The sequence below is a fragment of the Schistocerca piceifrons genome, chromosome 6, assembly GCF_021461385.2.
Source record: "Schistocerca piceifrons isolate TAMUIC-IGC-003096 chromosome 6, iqSchPice1.1, whole genome shotgun sequence".
Taxonomy (NCBI): Eukaryota; Metazoa; Arthropoda; class Insecta; order Orthoptera; family Acrididae; genus Schistocerca; species Schistocerca piceifrons.
In genome coordinates, this window is record NC_060143.1 from 198,989,321 (window position 1) to 199,010,636 (window position 21,316).

The 21,316-nt window shown below is 37.8% G+C and overlaps 2 protein-coding genes across 7 annotated transcripts in view; one reads left to right on the forward strand and one right to left on the reverse strand.

Annotated features, from left to right (window-relative positions):
- Positions 1-13,592, reverse strand: part of LOC124803234 — a 121,501-nt gene extending 107,909 nt beyond the window's left edge. The window contains exons 1-2 of the mRNA XM_047264414.1: positions 13,366-13,592; positions 12,790-12,937 (exon numbers count right to left, since the gene is read on the reverse strand). Coding sequence (XP_047120370.1) covers positions 12,790-12,937; positions 13,366-13,592 — 375 coding nt within the window. The remainder of the gene's footprint in view (positions 1-12,789; positions 12,938-13,365) is intronic.
- Positions 13,593-13,816: 224 nt separating this feature from the next.
- Positions 13,817-21,316, forward strand: part of LOC124802933 (E3 ubiquitin-protein ligase HECTD1) — a 325,190-nt gene continuing 317,690 nt past the window's right edge. For all 6 annotated transcript variants that reach the window (XM_047264012.1, XM_047264018.1, XM_047264013.1 and 3 more), the window contains exons 1-2: positions 13,817-13,965; positions 16,161-16,215. The gene's annotated coding sequence lies outside the window, so the exon portion shown is untranslated. The remainder of the gene's footprint in view (positions 13,966-16,160; positions 16,216-21,316) is intronic.

Sequence of the window (21,316 nt, forward strand, 5' to 3'; positions counted from 1 at the left end):
TAACTGGCTGGGTGTGTCAAAACAAAGGTTGGATAAAGGTGACAGCAAACCCCCTCCATCAGGACCATACACAGCGAATCATTGTAGAGTTCAAACAATCTTGAGATTGGTAAATGCTTTACTTTTTATCCTTTAATGTGTTGTATGAACAAGTACATACCCATAGGATATTTTCCTGATGAGCTTAAACTGTCCAGAGGAGTTGCAGAATATAAATAGTAAGATAAAGACTCTTCTTCAGGTTTCAGGTAAGTTCCTATAATCCCATCTTTTTCTAAAGTACTGGGCTCTACAATTTTCCGGTCTGTTTACTTCAAAAAATCAAAGAATAATTAGTAGATCACAATATCTTTGTAGGAAAACGTATTATTTTTTGATGCTTTAGACCTTGTAGTCAGATACCACATTTAAGTATCTGAAGACAAAATGCTTTACACAAGTCAGGCTTTGTGTTCTAAGCAAAGGCTTTAACTGCGTAGAGCAGACACCACTTCTAAAACAAATGGACTTCTATGGCGTTAGAGATAACTATTACCATCATATCCACAGCAACATAACCAAGTTGTCTTTTTTGGCAGAGACATGTTCAGCATAGAACAAGTTAAGGTAGGTGCTCCTCGGGTATCTGTACTGGGCCCTTTCTTTTCCTACTCATAATTAATGATCTGTTATCACTTATTAAAACAAGCACAAATCCATATGAGGACGTTAGAACATTTCTTCACAACTTTAATCAGCTCAGTACTCCTAAAACGTGCATTGCAAAGACAGCTACTCTAGTCCTTTGACTGCTGAAGGCGCACCACCTGCTTGGCATGCTGAGGCGTCGCCGCCTGTGGCGTAATCCATCTACCTGCGCTGCATGCCTGCCTCTCGGAGCCGCTGCCGGGACCGGTTCGGCCCGCGCTGCTCAACCCGCCCCGTGCTGAATATTTCTCGGCTGAATACGACTCGCGCAGAGCCAGCGTGAATTTTTGGCGACTTTGAGCTGTAATATCTCCAGCAATAGTTTTTGTAAGGAAATAAAATTTGGCCATCTTGTACAACTTCAAGCGTTCTCTTAAGAATAATAACGAAAAGAATTTTACGAGCCATATTGAGCCAGAAATTTGTAGGTAAATCTGCCAAAAAAAAAGGTGCCCGAAAAAATTCCGAAGTCTGGCTTCTTGCATCTCCTGAACTAATGCTATGACGCATTTGAAACTTGGCATGTAGTAACCTAACAACACAGGGTTCTTAAATATAAAGTTTAATTTCTATATCAGTTTTCAGTACTCAATGAACTAAGCACAAAATTGAATATTTTGTAAAAACTTCAAAAATGCGGTATTTTCATTCCGATTTTGCTAAAAAAAAACGATGCTCCATAAAACATACCAAGCTGTACCACTAGAATGAAAGTTGGGCGCGAAAATCAGGCCCAAAACAATGTAAACTTCGAGTTAGCATATCTGGTAGTGTGAATGCATGATGAAAATGAAATTTAGAGTGCAATAGATTGACTGCACAACGATAAGGAATAAAAATTTTTTATTCCTCCACTATTTTCCAACAATCTACAAATTAGTCGAAAAGATGTTGATTTTTATGAAATGATGAAAGCAGGGTGTATTCGATTCTTCTTTATCAAATACCGTTTTCTATTAATGCTTCAAAGCCAGTCTCACTCAAAAAACAATTTTTAAGCCCCCCACCCTCCTCAGAACAATGAGTTTAATTTTCAATATTGGCTAACAACAGAGGCAAAATAGCAAGAAAAATCGCACTGAGAAAAGAGTTTTAACTTTGGCATGTTGTTTCTCGTTGATCAAAGGCGTTTAAATCAGTTATGGTAAACATGTTTTAAACAAGTAGTCCGAATGTGATCCACTTTTGTACTACTAAGGATAAGAGAATCTAACTGCCCATGTTAGTTGTTAATCATTTAAATGTATCGTACACATATTAATGTATGGGTTCTGTTATACTGGCGCAATGTACTTGCTATAATAACATTTGCCACAGTATAGATATTGCGCCATCTCAACCACCAAGTCCGTTCATTTGTCTGTAAACTGCTACATGTGAAGAAGTCAGGCTCTGTTTGAATAATTTTACACCTGTTGCGTCTATTTCCCGTCCTTCTTTTTGATCCAGGCTTTGGACCAACACTGGCGAAGTTAAAAATAGATTTATATTTTTTTATATTTTTGCCTTTTTTTAGTAATTTATTCAGAAGCGTCAATAAATTTTCTCAGATTTAGTTCCCATTGATTAATAAAGCTTCTTTGTATGATAAGTCTCAAAGCAAGGTGCAACAGATAATGGAATGTTGCAAGCTTTGCATTCATATCTAATGTCCCGGCGCATTTTCTGTTTCATGCAAACCACGTACCTGTCCATTAGCGTACTTTTCTGCGAATTTTGACTCACAATAACAGCCAGAAAATGTCTCCCTGTGAATCGCTGAGCATTCTCGTTATCGTAGCGCCTTCCCCTACCAGCTTTTTTCCATTCTGTAGCATATTTTTCTACAATCTCCCTTACAAGAGAAAAGTTAAACACTGTGAGTGCCATTTTTCGCTCTCTTACTGACCGGTGCAGAGCATGAGCATTTAGAATGCACAAATCCGTGAAAAAAATATTTCTTATACCGTTTCACAGTCTTACGCACTGATCCCACGGAGCTCAGTAACAAGTTACAACGGTCAACTGCACCCATACTCGAATTGTAATCTACAGTACATTGCGGCTTTTTTATTTTTTCGCCAGTATTTCTGTCAGTCTTCTCTGTTTCAACCATTTGTTTTGTGTGGCTTGTGGTCAACGTGTACACCTCTCTCTTATCACACCACTTGATAGCAAAGACCTTGAAACTTCCTGGCAGACTAAAACTGTGTGCCGGACCGAGACTCGAACTCAGGACCTTGTCTCCACAATATCCTTTCTTCCAGGAGTGCTAGTTCTGCAAGGTTCGCTGGAGAGCTTCTGCGAAGTTTGGAAGGTAGGAGACGAGGTGCTTGGCGGAATTAAAACTGTGAGGACGGGGCGTGAGTCGTGCTTGGTTAGCTCAGTTGGTAGATCACTTGCCCGCGAAATGCAAAGGTCTCTAGTTCGAGTCTCGGTCCGGCACACAGTTTTAATCTGCCAGGAAGTTTCTTATCAGTGCACACTCCACTGCAGAGTGAAAATCTCATTTAGCAAAGACCTTGTCAGTGGACCTAAACTCAGTTTCTCCTCATTTTAATTTCTTCTGCAGTTTTGGCATGTTGCATTCGTCCTTATGAACAGTGCCACATGCGGCTGTTCCATGGTTGTGAAGCCAGAGGAACAGGTCTGGGCTGGAGTTGCCACTACATCGCCACATATTTCCCAAATTGTGGAACCCAATTTCTGGTGTGCCTGTATATACAATAAAATCTAAAATATACCCACCGTGACAGTCACACAGTACAAATGTTTTTATTCCGAATCTACTTCGCTTGGTTGGAATAAATTGCTTAAAAGATAATCGTCCTTTGAACGGCAAGAGACTTTCATCTATACAAAGCTTATGATGTGGGCGAAATGAATTACGAAACCCCTAACGAACTTTGTCACCAATCGTCTTAATTTTAAATAGACTGTCGCCTCTGGTACTCACAGAGTTATCACTGAAGTCTAAAATTCTCAGAAGTAGACAAAAAAGGTCTCGGGACATAATTTCGCTGGAAACTGGACCAATAATCACTTAATTTTAACTTCTTAACTTACGCCATTAAAAGGCAAACAGCAACAAAACAATACATTTCCTCAAATCCAGTGTCTTTCCACTTTGAAAGTCGAGAATTCACAGATTCTGTAGTATTTTCTCTGGTGTAAACGTAAAAACGATTTGTTTTGTCTGCAATAAATTGCAATAGTTCTTGAGACATAAATATCATAAAAATTGAAAGAATGCTTGGGTCAGTATCTAATTGTCATTTTGGCCAGAATTCGAGTAGTCGAAGTAATGGTTTAACGGCTGGAAATCGGTTTCTTTCCAGTCAAATGTGTCACTGACGGTAATTCTTGCTCTCCCCTCTGATGTAAAGGGCTGAGGACTATAGCTTCGAGATTCTGTTGAAGACTCATCACTGTTAGCAACGTCAGATAATTCACACTCACTGTCGCTCTTAGTGAGCATATCCACCATTTCTTATCTGTGCAACCACGGGGCGTGACATTTCCTACGTAGGAAACTGACGAAAATAAAGGAATCTAAGTCGAATTCTGCAAAGAGCGAACACAGCAACAAAGATATATGCACTCTTGAACTACACAGTCAGACCACTGAAAAGCTACTAGAAGAGCAGGGCGGAAAGATAGCTCTGTGTGTGTACACGTCCGTAGCGCTCAGGTGGCTGTGACTCAGCGCTCCTAAAATCGTCCCTAGCGGTGGGAAGGTCGGTGGCGCGGGACGCGTAAACTCGTCCTTAGCGCTGTAGGGAAGACCCAAGGCAGCGTGTATACACGTCAGGCGCGCCAGGGGAATGGCGAAGCATGACGGGTTGACATGTCCGCAGCAGTCAAAGGGCTATTGGTTAAAAACAAATGGATTCTTTCTGAAGGAAAATAAAACTCAGTAGACGGTTTTTATTCTAAAATACAAGCTTTCTTCAGATGATCCAAGTTATGTTATGCTTTTGGTGGTATATTTAGATGACAAATTATCTTGATATCAACATATAAAATATATTAGTGATAAGTAGTCTAGAGTAATTTATTTACTACAACAACTTATAGATCTGTATTTCAAATATATGTTAGAACATCCTATTCTCATTTTTACGAATAATAATATCATATGGTATTATTTTTTGGGGAACCTCTAGTAGTGTATGTGATACCTTAATACTGCAGAAGTGAGCTATTAGGGTTACTGCTAGTTTTTCATTAGGCACACTGTAAATCTTTATTTTATAATGAAAAAATCATGATGGTAATATACTTATATAATATATACTATGTTTTAATTTATACAAAAAAATTCACCAGAAGCCAAATGTAAAGAAGGTATGTGTTGTCACAACGCAAAAATCAACGAATGCATTTATACTAAATAACGGACTGTCAAATTCAGTTACCTGTAATGAACTCATAGTCCACAAATTCTTTAATAAGCTTCCATAAACGTTCTAACAAACACTGTTTGACTGTTAAATTGTCCTCCCATTCTAAGATACCATATAAAGGAATATATATATATAAAGGAATGTATAAATTGTAATGTTAATAGGGATCTATTGTTCTTTTAGATTATTAATTGCATTGTGCTATGTATGTTGTGTTATCTATTGCTGGAAGTCTCAATAACAATAAAATTATTTCTATTATTACTGTTATTGTTATTATTATTATTATTACTTTGAAGCTTAAGTTGTTAACATATAATTATAGTAAATGCACAGTTTGTGCATCGTTTTGTATTATGATTGTGACATGGATACCATTTTATTCCAGATAACGATCTCAGGTTTCATCATCAAAGAATTATAACTAAATTGTTAGGAAATATATCTACATACAGTTACTTTAATTAATTTATCAATAACACTACATCAGCCCTGGAAATTAAATACCTGAAACTGAAGAAAAGTCAGTACAGTTGAGAAAATCATGTTAGCTGTTGATTTATGTCATCACAGTGAAGACAAAGAAAATAAACTTTAAATAGTGTTTATTGAGTTTCAACGCCATTCATGAAGTTTTTCTTACAAAGCATAGCATAATATTACGTAATGGGTTTACTGCAGTTTTTGTGTATCTTATATTTATTTGAAGTTGACTACCATAATTAAAATTGAGCACACATAATGTCAAAGGTATGTTCTGTAGTTCTGTCACCCTGGCTCATCATTCGACTAGATGGATGTAGGGAAAAAGGATTCAACAAAAATGTTTCTCCTCTCCTTATTCTGAAACACTGTTGTGCAATCATACCATTGGAGCTACAGATTTCACAACTCTACAATAGCATGGTGTGTTGTTTTCCACCCTGTCATGAAGATGATAGTCGCATACACGACTAACAGGCAGATAAATGTTTCGGGGTTCTATTCTGGCAATGCTCTGTAAAGGTTCTCATGTGTTTTCAGTGCAGAACATCGCCAAAACACGCATTGAGGGCCAAGAAAATATAATTTCCCTTAAAAAAAAGGAGACAGCCAAACAAAACCAAAGCTACAAAGGAAATACTGAATTCACAGTATATCCAATTGATTCTTTGCTAAATATGAAGTTTAGTAGAGTAGCAGAGAATAATTTACAGAAAACAGTCTGTACATCAGATCCCACGAGTCCATCCCTCCTCCTCCCCATATGTCTTCCATAGCAACATACATTTCTTCTTCTATCATTTCAGCAGACATGTCCTTCCACTTGTAAATGTTTTCAGTGTCCTGTTCCACCCATCCGCTCTATCCTCTGTGTTTAAGAGAGGAAGTCTTTTTTTTATTCAAACACTGATGTTGAACATTTTCTTTCTATGATCAATTCTTTTTCGATTTCTTCACATTTTCCTGGAGCCATTCGCTTTCAATTAAATTTCCCATTAATTCTTTTGCATGAGTGATTTATATTTCTGTATTTCTTTCTGTTTCTGAAGATTTTTGTATTTCCAAACTACGTCAGTTCAATTGAAATATTTCTTCTGTTACCAATAACAAAGATTTCTTCTCACTAGCCTTCCTTGTAGCTATAAATTTCAGCCCAACTGCTGTAATTGTCCTTTTTAGGGACGTCAATTGCTCTTCAGCTGAACTACATTCAATGTTATTAATTATCACAGTATTAGAACCTCACGAATTTCAGACACAGATCATCGTTTCTTGTACTTGAGTATTCTTTTTTTATGTGATGACTGTATCTTTTTACATCTAGAGACCAGAGACATCTTATTCAGTAAAACAATATCTTCAAGAAATTGCACCGAAATACAGGCAACGAGCTTCATATAATTAGTTTGTCATCATAAATGTTTATTGATGACTGATAATAAAAGTCTTGATGTAATTAGTTGAAGAAAAAGTCAGGAGCAATCTTACAAGGTAAGGTGAAAAGGTCTTTAAATATTGTAGTTATTTTTTGAATCTTTAAAAAAGCTGCATGCAAGAGAAGGGACTTTTACAGTGAGGTGACAAGAGTCATGGGCTAGCGATATGCTCATGTGCAGATGGCAGTAGTATCACATACACAAGGTACAAAAGGGTAGTGCATTGGTGGAGTTGTCATTTGTATTCATGTGAAAAGGTTTCCAACGTGATCGTAGCCGCTGACAGCAATTAATAGACTTTTAATGTGGAAAGGTAGTTGGAGCTAGACGCACAGGACGTTCTGTGTTGGTAATTGTTAGGGAATTCAATATTCTGAGAGCCAGAGTCTCAACATTGAGCCCAAAATACCAAATTTCAAGCATTGCCTCTCACCAGAGACAATGCGGAGGCCGACCAAGAGCATAGAGTTGTCAGTACTAACAGATAAGCAACAATGAAATAACTGTAGAAATGAATGTGGGATGTATGATGAACGTATACGTAAAGGCAGTGCAGCGAAGTTTGGCGTTAATTTGCTATGACAGCACATGATCGACACGAGTGTGTTTGATAACAGCACGATATTGCCTGCAGCACATCTCCTGGGCTTGTGACTGTATTTGTTTGACCCTAGACGACAGGAAAACTGTGCCCTGGTCAGATGAGTCCCGATTTCAGGTAAAAGCTGATGGTAGTGTTCGAATGTGGTGCAGATCCAACGAAGCCATGGACCAAGTTGTCAATGAGGCACTGTTCAAGCTGGTGGTGGTTCTTTAATGGTGTGGGCTGTGTTTACATGGAATGGACTGGATCCTCTGCTTCAACTGAACCGATCATTGACTGGAAATGATAATGTTCAGATCATTTGCAACCATTCATGGACTTCATGTTCCCACACAACGATAGATGATAATGCGCCATGTCACTGGGCCACAGCTGTTCATTGTTTGGAGAACATTCTGGACAACTGGAGTGAATGATTTGGCCATCCACACCGTCTGCTATGAATCTCATGGAACATTTATGGGACAATATCGCGACATCAGTGAATACACAAAATCCTGCACCGGCAACACTTTCACAATTATGGATGGTACAGGCAATATAGCTCGATATTTGTGCAGAGGATCCCAATGACATGTTAAGTCCATGCCATGTCCAGTTGCTGCATTATGCTGAGTAAAGAGAGGTCCGACATGATATTAGTGGGTATTATATGCTTTGTCACTCATTTTTCTTAGTAATTTTACGTCTCCCTGACTGAAAAAATTATTAATCAACGTCCTTGACCCTTTAGACAGTTTGAGTTACCGTTAACACTTATCACTTTGCAACTTTTCCCGTTCATTCTTACAAAAGCTATATGACTTCTTGTGTAAATTTCTGTCTCTGGTCAGTTTGTGTAATTTAAAATAATACTTAATGCTCTTGTCACTTTGGATAGAATAAAAAATAAATATTTTTGTGGTCACTGTGTTGTAGTGGGTGAGTAGTTACTCTCAACTGTTTAAAAATTTTCTTAGGCAACAGATTTTACATATTTACAGTCTCATTTCTTTCTCACAGCTTTTCCATGTATTCCTTGGAACATACAGCAGTTCTTCCTATGAAATTATGTGAAACTAAGCTACGCACTGTAAACATATTACAATACAAAATGCTTGGTGTTATCATATAGGGCCACATGATCCAAGAACGGTAATTACATATCTTTCTTCCATTAAATCAGATCCAAAAACATGTACAGTTATAAATAGAATTTCATAAATTCAAGCAAATAGTTTCTTTTAAAAATTAATAGAATCTTTCAGTTTGTCTATTTCTTCCTCTCCACCCCCCCCCCCCCCCAATTCTATCTTCCCCTCCATGTCGTTCTAGATATCCTCCTCCTCACCCTCTCTGCCATCTTTTTCTCCCCTCTCTCTTTGTCCATCTCCTAGATTCCTCTCTGTCTGTCCAGCCACTCATCCACCTTCTCTGTGTCCATCTCCTCCACCATTCCTTCTGTGTCCAACATCCCATTATCACCCCTACACCCACCCCATGAAGGTTGGTGGTTTGCATCCCCACACTATTTTCTCTCGAAAGTAAACTAGTCTGTCGGTTCTGTGCAGAATTTGAGAGGAAAGAAATATATATGGAAAACACTAGCAACAAAAGGGCCATCTGCTAAGACATCAGTTAATAACTTCTGTGGTACTAGAGAAAGCTGCAGAGGATGAAAACTGTAGAGGAAGGCAGAGATTGGAATAGATCCAGCAAATAATTGAGGATATAGGTGGCAAAAGCTACTCTGAGATGAAGAGGTTGGCACAGGAACGGCCATAGGTGGCAGGCCACACCATACCAGTCAGAAGACCGACGACTCAAAAATAAATAAATAAATAAAATAAAATAAAAAATATGTATCAAGTTCAGTTGAAACTGATCCATGGGTTTAAGAAGAGATAGTGAACGTCACGTGTGTAGGTGACATATTACACACATATGTCTAATTCTCTGCTGTTCTACCCATACAGCCCCTGAGAGGATGTTAAATTTATCTGTAGTCTTCAGTTGTATGGCTTGATCTTAGGTTCCGAAACTCATTCTTACGACCTGGTTGATGTGCTGAACGGCACAAATAAGAGACAAATTGCACTTTGTACTTTTAAAAGCATTTCAAGTCAACTAAATATACAGGAAGACGATTTTCAACATTTTTAAGTCACCTCTTCTCATCCACACCCACGCCTCTGGCTATAGCGCGGCCTCTAACTCCCACAATATTTTTATACAATGATAAGTCGTGTACCTAACAAATTTGGTTGAAATTGCTGCAGAAGTTTGAGTTTTTCCCCTCCTAAGGGATGTAGGTGGTTCCTAATCCTGCAGTTCTTCTTTCCAGATAGTAAGTAATCAGTAAACTACCTATTGTTTGAAGAATCGGACTATCCTGTACAAAAAGGCTTCAAATTTCTGATTAATTTACGTATGTATTAAGTATTGGACATAGAGATGTAAGCAATAAAAAGTTTAGAAAAGGTTTGAAATAATTTTTAAAGTTCGTCGGAAGTCAATAAGTGTCAACTTTATCAAACACTCGTTGACTATATTCTGTGTAATTTGGCTCAAATTATAAGAAACGCTAGTTTCACACACATACATTTATGATGTCATATCTCCTGAAATAAGAGTCGTACAATAATGCAAATTTGCAGGCACATTTGCTGATATATGTGGGTAGTGTCTGGAAAATGTGTTGAAAAGAGTCAGTAGTAACGGCGTGATAAATTATAGCGTTATACATGATGTGGCTGTTTTATTGCGTGAACGGCGAAAACGTAGTACATGATAAACGTTCTTCATTTTGTAGAGAGTGTCAGCGGGAAAAAGTCTCATAAGCTTTTGAAATTACGTGTTAAGTTGGATGCAAGTCTACATCTATACTCTGCAAACCACCATGAGGTGCATGGCAGAGAGTGTGTCCCATAGTACCAGTTATTGGGGTTTCTTCCTGTTCCATTCACGTATGGAGCGCGGGAAGAATGATTGTTTGAATGCCTCTGTGGGTGCAATAATTATTCTAATCTTATCCTCATGATCCCCATGTGAGCAATACCCCTAGGTGACTGTAGTATACCCCAAGAAAAATCATTTAAAACCGGTTCTTGAAGCTTTGTTGATAAGACTTTCTTGGGGTAGTTTACATCTGTTTTCAAGAGTCTGCCACTCCAGTTCCTTCAGTATCTCTGTGTCACTCCCCCACGGATTAAACAAACCTGTGACAATTTGTGCTTCCATTCTCCGTGTACGTTCAGTATCCCCTTTCAGTCCTATCTGGTACGAGTAAAACAATTTTTAGCAATATTCTAGAACCAGTCGCACGAGTGATTTGTAGGCAACCTCTTTTGCAGACTGACTGCAGTTCCTCAGTAATCTACCAAAAAACTGAAGTCTACCACATGCTTTATCCACGACTGTACCTATGTTATCATTCAGTTTCATATCCCTACGAAGTATTACACCCAGGTATTTGTATGAGTTGGCCGTTTCCAATAGTGACTCACTGATGTTATAGTCGTAGGATACTATGTTTTTTCGTTTTGAGAAGCGCAAAATTTTACAATTCCATCATCTAGAGCAAGTTTCCAATTTCTGCACCACTTTGAAATCTTATCAAGATCTGGCTAAATATTTATGCCATTTCTCTCAGATAGTACTTCATTACAGTTAACTGCATCATCTGCAAAAAGCCTTATGTTACTATTAATATTGTCTGCAAGGTCATTAATATACAATATGAACAGCAAGGGTCTCAACACACTCCCCTGAGCCACACTCGAAGTTATCATTCCATCCGATGATGACTCCCCATCACAGTTAACATACTGCTCCCTTCCTACCAAAAAATTCTCAGTCCAGACACAAATTTCACTTGAGGCCCCTATCATCGTACTTTTGACAATAAGCGTGGGTATGGTATTGAGTCAAACGCTTTTTGGAAATCCAAAGCTTTCAGTATGTAATGTGAGAAAAGTGCGAATTGGGTTCCACATGATTGATGTTTATAAAATCCATGTTGGTTGGCGTTGAGGATATCATTCTGTCCAAGATACCTCACTATGTCTGAGCTCAGAATATTTTCTATGATTCTACAAAAAATTGGCATCAAGGATATTGGGCGGTAGTTTTGTGTATCACTTCTACTACCATTCTTGCAGACAGGCGTGACCTGTGCCTTTATCCAAGAACTGGGCATGTTTTTTCTGCGAAGGATCTACGATAGATTATGGTGAGAAGAGGGGCTAACTCAACCGCAAATTCATTAAAGAATCTGACAGGCATTCCATTGGGTGCCCTGGAACCTTATTCAGTTTCAACAATTTCAGTAATTTCTCTACACCACTGGCATTAATAGTTATTTCATTCATCCTTTCGGTTGTACGAGGGTTAAATTGGGACTTTTTTTTTAGGAACATTTGAAAACAGAATTAAGCATTTCAGATTTCACTTTGATAGCCTCAATTTCAGCTCCTGTCTCATATGGCCACAATTTCTTTGGGTTCTGCGAAAGATCACTTGACAGTATTCTGCTAGGGTAGTCACTGAAGGCGTCACACATTGCTCTCTTGACAGCCAAATTCGTTACATTCAGCATCTCCATATATATAGCCCTACACTTTGTTTTACACCTATTATGCTGAAATCTCTGTTTCTTTGCAATGACTGCACACTGTCGAGGTTCCCTCCCATTACGAACTGTTCTGCTGGGTACAGATCTATCCTGTGCATGGTCATCTATTCTTTAAAACGTGTGGCAGAGCTCCTCTACGTGCTCCTCACTGAAATACGACGCTTATGATTTTTATCTAGTTTACTGAACATATATATCTTTCTGCTTGTTTTAATTGTTCAGTGTACTTTGGTAAACAATGTCGATACAACTGGATCATGGTCACTGGTACCAGTTTCGACATTGTAATGTTTCACATGATGTCTCATCACGCCCATCACTAACAATCCTGGATGAATGTTGTCTGGATATTTGCCCGCAGTGATTTATGGTTGTTTTTCACCTCCACACCTTCGAGATGTATGTGGTTCTTACTCCTACAGTGTTTCTTACCAGATACCAAGTGATATATGTACCTTGGATGAAATCGATTCAGTGGTTTAGGAGCAGATGTTGAAGATAGGTTTTTATAAAATTCGGGGATTTCTAGAGATCAATTAAAATGCGGGCAATGTGTCTCGAGGCACTATGGAACAGACTTACCTCATCTATATCAAAGCCATCGAAGCCTTCTTTGCTGACGTTGAGAACTAGTGAAGGATCTCCTTGAAAAGGTGCTTGACAAATAAGTGCCAAGTTTGCAACAGCTGGAGATGAGAGTGGCAGAACACCCCAGTCAACGCAGTTTGTACTGTAAGAGGAAAACTATCGGAAACATCAGAATTAAACAAGATTTTAAACATGGCTGCAACAGCAACTGTTGAAATTCTTCACGATAAAGGATGACAGCCAAAAACAGTTGCAGGATAAAAATTTATTAAAATTCTTGACCAAGGTTTCGGTACATATAAATATACCTTCATCAGAAGTAAAAAATCTAAAATTACATCATGCAATGGAGATTAATAAAACAATTGTGCCAAAGGCGTCGTCAATAATTACGACATCTTCTCCATTTGTACAACATGACTATAGGCACAGGGTCAAAGCGAACAGTTTAGCACCATTACTTCGCCTATGAACTATCGAGACAAGAGTCTCCTGCAACTGTTTTTGGCTGTCATCCTTTATCGTCAGAATTAAACGTATTTGTGAATTATGACTGGGATACATTCTTACCTGTAGAAAAAAACTTTTCCTTTAATGACATCCTTTCGGAAACCATACGCTAGAAAATAATCTGATTCTGTACCAAGTATCTTTCCCCAAAAATAAACATTCGTGAAATTATTTTCATTCTGCAAATTTGTAAGAGAGTTATACAAAACAACTTGCTGTTCACAACTAAGCGTATTTCCTGCAAGACAGACATAACTGAGATCCCTATCGAGCCTACGAATGTCCATTTCCTGATTGAAAATATTCACATATATTCTATCCTTCTTCGTAATGTTGTGGAGCAAAACGACATCGTCTTTTAGCAAACACAGTGTGAAACTCCACAGCGCATCTTCAATACTGGAAAGATCCTTCAAACTGTACGTATTGAATTTCCCGCACTTCAACAATGCAAACAGACTGTCACGTGTTGCAGACGTGAAATCTGACGTCAGTACAAGACAACGTAGCCATTGCTGTAAGTTCACGGAGTTTGCTAAGCACAAGTGATTGCGAAGGTTGGGAGAGCGTCTTGTGATTTTGTTGTTGTTGGTTCGTTTGTGGTACTGTAATTACGTGAAGCCGTAAGACCAGCAGACAATGGAGATGTGATTATTTCAGGTTTGTATCGTACGGTGGATTTCTTTATTTTCAAAGGAATTCTTAAACTGTATCTACAAATACATGACAAAGGAATACCGTTTTCACTTTGGAGTGTTCCGTTATATGATTTCGGCTGGACCTGTCACTAGAGTAAAGGTCATTGTAGAATGCATTTGTACGAAGAGAATTATTTTGATTGAAGTGTCAATTAATTTCTGTGTTCTTTTTATATTCGTCTTCGGTAATTGGTTCAGAAACATACATCTGTCATACAGTGTCTTTGATAGTGGATGTAGCTTACGTCTTGTGTTTAGCTTTCGGAACATGTTTTAATTGGCATAGTGGTACTTTTTTATGTTTCTTAAGTTGCCACTCGGTCAGTGTGGTAGGCAGCATCATTGGCAAAAATCGCAAACGCGCTTTCTACCTGTAAGTGCGTTTTGTTTCGATACGAATGTGTCCCGACGCACATCTGACAGCCTGTCACTGCTTTACTTAAATGTTTAATGTCAGTCATAGTTCATTCGAAGCGGAGGTGTAGATCGTGTGAAGACATTTATGGAATAACAGTTCAAAAATCAATAGCCCGAGCAACATTGTAAATAACACGTCTTTACGTTTTATGGTTTCGTAGAGCAGAATTACTCCAGCCCCAACTACAACCTCAGTAGTATTTATATTTTTATGTGTGTTAATACTCTTGAAATATAATAGTATGCAACCAATGACATGTTTGCTTGAGGAAATGTTTTAGGCCAGTGAATTTAACTTCACCCGGAGGCGAGTGTAACATCAAATTAACAACTTATTGTGGTAGAACGAAAAAGCACTCGGTTGAGACCTAAAGTATGTCTGTGGGGGAAAAAAAAGTGAGGGGGGGGGGTGTGTTATCGTGGGCATTTCACTAAAATACGAAAATCGTTCCAGTACGCGCAAATGAATGTGTTTCGTAGTTGGGTTGGTATTGCTTATAAATACTTTTTACAGCCAGACAACGAAATTCTAAGCAAAAGGAGAATTCGATAGCTACACAAAATCATGAGCTCGTAAGCATCTGTAAATGAGTTACAGTAATGGTTGAAATAATCGTTCGTTTCGGTGAAGTTTATGGCGAAGAAGACCATTGCCTCTTTGAACTGGAATTTTAAAGCTCCGTGGATTATGTTGAAAGATGAAACTTTACTACCTTTATTCGTGTATTATTAACTAGTATAGTTTTACAGATTCAATTGTCGTAGATGTTTTTTATGTTCAAGCAAACGTTTAGTAATTTATTTTCATTATTTTCACATTTGTGATCAATGATTTCAAAATGTTTTACTAAGTTCACTTTAAATAATGTACTGTAATAGTCTTTGTCTTGTCAGAATACTCATAATACTGTCATAAGGCACTGATGATAATTTGTGGTCTTGAAATAAACAATCTTGTCAACCTTGTTTTACTGGGGCTGGTGTTATAAATGTCCGGCTTTATTCTTGAACCTAGGGACTATACACTGAAAACTCCTGTATTGTAAAACGAGGACATCACAATTATGGTACTTGAGGACTGCCAAATATCCATCAAATGTTCTCCAACAAATCCAGTTGGAAAAATGTAATGTGCTTGGGTGTCACGTTATACAGTAAAATGTTAGAAGGAAAAAAAAAAAAAACTTTTTAAAGTGTTACTCAAAGTAAGAGTTTCCTAATAAAGCACTGTTTTTATTGAGCACAATAATTTTTAAATATACGAAAACAGCAATTTTGTGCAAATGCAGCTGAATCAATGAAACTTAAGTGTCAGAATGCTGTGTATGTTTTCCTTTTTTGTTTATGCTGTATGTTGCACTATTTTGGCATATCAGGTAGCAATTGTAGAAACTGTACTGTGTGCTAAAGTGTAACCTGTAAGAATAGAATACAATTTAAATTTCCAAAACAGCTTTTTACTCTGCTGTGTTTGTTTTTGATACTCAAGAATTGTAAGTGTATATGCACCAAGTGGTAAGCATACATTACAACACTTAAGAACTGTGTGTCCATATTATATTTGTTTTCTAGGTTTGGTGAATGAATGATTATTATATGAAGCACACAGTTTTGTGATAGAACAACATTTTTCAGCGATTGGTTTAGTAATTTGTTTACATGAATAAGGAATTAATCTTTATAAGACATACGTTATAGTGATAAAATAATAGTAATAATGATGTTTTCATTGTTTTACAGCTAACACACAGGCGGGGAGACGATTTGATTCTCGGAACACGAGCAGCTGTTGAAGGTACTTACACTGGAGTTTATTAGATGTTTTTAGTACAGAACAAAAATCCTTCGAGAGGTAGTATTAACATAATGTAAATTAGAAATCACTAGGCAGCTGTCAAACTTAGCTGGAAGTCTTACCTTTTTGGTTTCTCTTTAATGCATTAAAAATAGTATTCTAACTTAATAAACTATAAATACAATAAAATCTCGCATGCTTTATCTCCTATGATGAGAACAAGAAAAAAAATAGGCTGTAATGTAGACAAAAAGGGTGTAGTTGTTTGTCTGTGTCGTGATATATTGGTTATAATGGCATATGAATCTGTTGTGTAACCTGAGGTTGACCTTCATTGGTGCACCATTTTCTCTTTATGTAATATGTTTTTCTTTATACAAATAATATTGCAAGGTAAATAAAAAATAGAGGAGGGGATGTAACAAACCACTATCAGGAAATTATTAGGTTCTCTGCTATAATATGTACTATGGGATAGTTTATAGGTTGCACTTTTTTTAAGCAATCACATTCATGTATGATGTCTAGTTACTATGAATTCTTTCAATGAATTTCAGCTGTACCTGATTCCTGACATCTACACTTTAATTGTATATTCATCCATAGTCCTTTTGGTACAATAGCATCAGACATGTCAGAAACACACACAAATGTTATAGACATATAAAACACTAACAGATTAGAAAAAGGCTGGAAATCGGCCATGGTGTAATTGAAGGAACCATCCCAGTGTTCACCTTAGTAACGAGGGGGAAATCATAGAAAACCCATATCAGGATGGCTTACTACATTTTAAACTGCTAGAGATGATGTGTTCAAAAAGGTCTTCGGTGCCATATTGACATGTTTGTTGTTAAACATAGTATTGCTGATGGTCAAATCCCATTTTTATACCAAGTGCATATCGTCTACATCTACATTTATACTCTGCAAGCCACCCAACGGTGTGTGGCAGAGGGCACTTTACGTGCCACTGTCTCCCTTTCCTGTTCCAGTCACGTATGGTTTGTGGGAAGAATGACTGCCGGAAAGCCTCCGTGCATGCTCGAATCTCTCTAATTTTACATTCGTGATCTCCTCGGGAGGTATAAGTAGGGGGAAGCAATATATTCGATACCTCATCCAGAAACGCACCTTCTCAAAACCATCTGAAATCTTTCTTAAATTTGTCAACAATTTTTTGTTGTAGCCAACTTACTTAAAGCTAAAATTTTTTGTGAGGTTGGTAACCTAATAGGCAAAATATTAATAACCATGCTCCAAACACAACACTTGTAATGTTCACTGTGCATATATGTTTCCCACATTTTTCTGGGATGGTATACAATATCTGCTTGTGACTGCTTCCTCAAATAAGGAAAGCAGATATATTTGTATTATCATTCAGAACAATTGGTTCATTCGTGTTGAGACAGGAAAGGATTAGAGGAAGAGAATTACCATAAAATTCAAAAGGATAGTTGCAAAATATATTATTTCCTGCAAATATATTGCCACCAAACTTAAATAAAACAGTGTCTATATGTCAATATGAGGCAGTGTGTAGGTGTTATAATGTCAAATGGGAAGAAGAAGATATAAAGTAAAATGACAATTTTTGTGTTTACAAAATATTTTGAAAATGCATGGTAAGCTACGTCTATAGCCATTCAGGAACTTTTACTCCATATGAAATAGCTAATTGGTAGTGGAAGAGACTTTGAATTAAATTACATACTGGCCCGAACTACAAGAAGACATGAGGAATTGTAAGTCAATTGAAAAGTTTCCCATCAAAAGATGTAATTAGTAGCAAGACATGCAATGTACAAGCTTCTTTGCTGCTATAAGACTTATTGCTTGTTGATGCATTCGTTCATGTCCATCAAGTAATTGCTACTGTAATATTGAGCTTTTATGAATGCTGTTGGAAAACACTAGCATTGTACGAATGAGACAAAGCTTTGGCTTTGGTTCTGTTTGTTGGCAAGTTGTGAGATTTCAAAATGACATCTTGGCTAGGTTCCAGTAGAAATGTCTCATTTGGAGGAAGACCAAACTCAGCCCTTTGTTATGTTTTGAAGGTCATGAATACTTCCACAATTCGTATTGTCAACGCTATTAAGATAAAGTAGAAAATTCATCAATCCGACAAAAATAGCAGGTGCAGTGAAGCAAAGTAGTGAATGATAAATTATCTTTTTTTATAAATTTTCTTATTTATTTCCATGTCCTCTACATGATTCACAAACAAATATTCAGTTTTATGTGATGCCTAATGAGGCAGGTGTTTCAGTAAATTTCATCTTCGTTTTCAGAATATGTAAACATTTATTTACATGTGCCAATGAACATTTCAGTAATAGTTTAAATATTGAAACAACAATTTCTTTAGTACCAGAAAGTTAAGTCTGAACAATGCATTTTTATTATGTTAGCCCACACAGTGTTGATTAAACTTGTTTCATTTTTTGAAAAAGAGTTTCGCTCACTCTTTTCTCACATTTAGGATTTTTACTAACACTCATTATGTTTCAGGTGGTGATGTACAGATGCTAGTAATGGATGGGTGTTGTTTTATCTTATACTGTTTTCTTTCAAAATTAAAAAGGGAGAGATGTTTGCCACAGTTACAAAATCTTTTAAAAATCGAATTTTCATCAGTTGATATTTGGACACTGCTGAAAGAAACCCGTAGGCACCAATGGGAAGTTGTTGTCATCGTCGTCGTCATCATCATCATCATCATCATCATCATCATCAGTATTATCATGGAGTCCTCCTAGGAAAAGTGGACAGGATGTTTTTGACTGATTTGCCTATTACGTTACCAGCCTCACAAAAAATTTGGCTTTAAGTTGGCTACAACAAAAAATTGTTGACAAATTTAAGAGAGATTTCAGATGATATGCACTTGGTATAAAATTGGGATTTCGCCATCAGCAGTTCTCTATTTAACAACAAACATGTCAATATGACACTGAAGACCTTTTTGAGCACATCATCTCTAGCAGTTTAAAATACAGTAAGCCATCCTGATATGGATTTTCCACGATTTACCCCTTGTTGCTAAGGTAAACACTGGGATTGTTCCTTCAATTACACCATGGCCGTTTTCCAGCCTCCTTCTATTCTGTTAGTGTTTTATATGTCTATACCATTTTTGTGTGTTTCTGACATGTCTGATGCAATTGTGACCTATAATAAACTGCTGCCAGAAGAGGAGAAAATCCTTTCACTTAAGCTTAACATGTATCTCATCAGGTCCAGATGCCTTTACATCGTTGAGTGCTTTGACGATTTGCTGTTCTGCGAGTATTTATCTCATGGTCTGCCATTTTGGCATGTGTGCTGTGACTAAAATGAGGAACTGCATTGCAAACTTTCACAGTGAAACCTTTATGAAAGTTGAATAAGAATTTTGGCCACATCCCTGTCATATTTATTCTCAGTGTCACTATTTTCATGGTGGAATAGATGATTTCGATCTGTGAACTACTTTGCGAGACTGAAACTCCTTAGGATATTTGGTCAAATTTATTGGCAAGATTTTTTCCCTGGAATTCTTTGGATGGTTCTTGCATTGCTCTCGTTACACTCATTTTTGGCTTGCTTGAGCATTTGTTGGTCAGCAAGGCTCTGCTATAACTTAATCCTCTGATGACGCTCTGTTATTTTTTGTAGCATCTTTGAGATTGCTTTTGAACTACTGTGTCATTTCTGTCCCACATAACCTTGCATGACAAAATACAGGTCTGAGATACATGGTACAGTCACAGTAATGTAACCACCGCTTACATTTTATGTCAGTGTGCAGTAATCACTCGCAGGTGGCAGCACTAGCAGTGGAGGGCATGTAAAGGGTGTCAGGGGACACGGAAAACAGTGCAGTCGTCACAATGCAGAAATAGAGCAATTCATCTTACATCAGACGACGTGATCATTGGCTTTCGGGCCTTAGGTGGAAGTATTTCCAAAATGGCTAAGTTTTTAAACTGTTCGTATGCCATCATAGTTAAAGTATACAGTGCGTGGCAAAATGATGCCAAGGCAACTGTGGTGCACCATGGGCCATAGAACAGGAGTGAAAGATGTTTGTGGAGATATGTACTGGCAAATAGATATGCAGCTGTTGGGTAAATGACCACCCTGATGAACCAAGGGGCTACCAACAGTGTGCCCTCAATGGCCGTTCAGCTGACACTGCTGTGTATGGTCCTCTGCAACAGGCGCCTGGTTCGTGCACCCCTACTGACTGCTGTTTATCAACGAGTGGTGACAGATAGCCTTTTCAGACGAATCACATTTTATGTTCCACCAGACAGACAAGTGTCAGTGTGTATGACATGAAGTGTCTGAAAGCAAACACAAACACACTGTAACAATCATTGGAAGGGTCTAGGCTGGAGGAGGCAGCTTTATGATCTGGGGGAATGCTTTTGTGACATTCCCTGGGTGATCATGAGATTTTGGAAGGCATAATGGGTCAACTCAAGTATGCATGTATCCTTGGGGACCATGTCCACTTCCTTACAAGCAGTTTGTTTTTCCCCGGCACAATGTCATCTACTACCGGAGGACAATGTGACATGTCAGACAGCTTGTTGTGTACATGTGTGGTTTGAAGAGCACCAGGATAACTTTACCATACTCCTTTTGTCACCAAACTCCCAGGAGTTAAGCCCAATCGAGAATCTGAGAGATCACCTTGATTGGGCTATACGCACCACAGTTCCTCAATCGAGAAACCTAGTGCAGTTGGCCACAGCACTGGAGTTGGCATGGCTCCATATCCTTGTTGGAGCCTTCCTGAACCTGACTGACTGTCTTCCTGCACGTCTCACAGTGGTCTGCACTGTAAAAGATGGTTATTCAGGCTTTTGACAAGTGGGCATATTACTGTGACTGGACAGTATATATTGTCAATGCAGTTCTCAAACAATGGAAAATTCAGGATGGAATGTAACAATTTCATGAAAAGGAAAGTTGCTACTCTCCATTTAGCGGAGATGCTGAGTCGCAGATAGGCACAACAAAAAGACTGTCACAAATAAGCTTTCACACACACACACACACACACACACACACACATATATATGACTGCAGTCTCTGTCAACTGAAG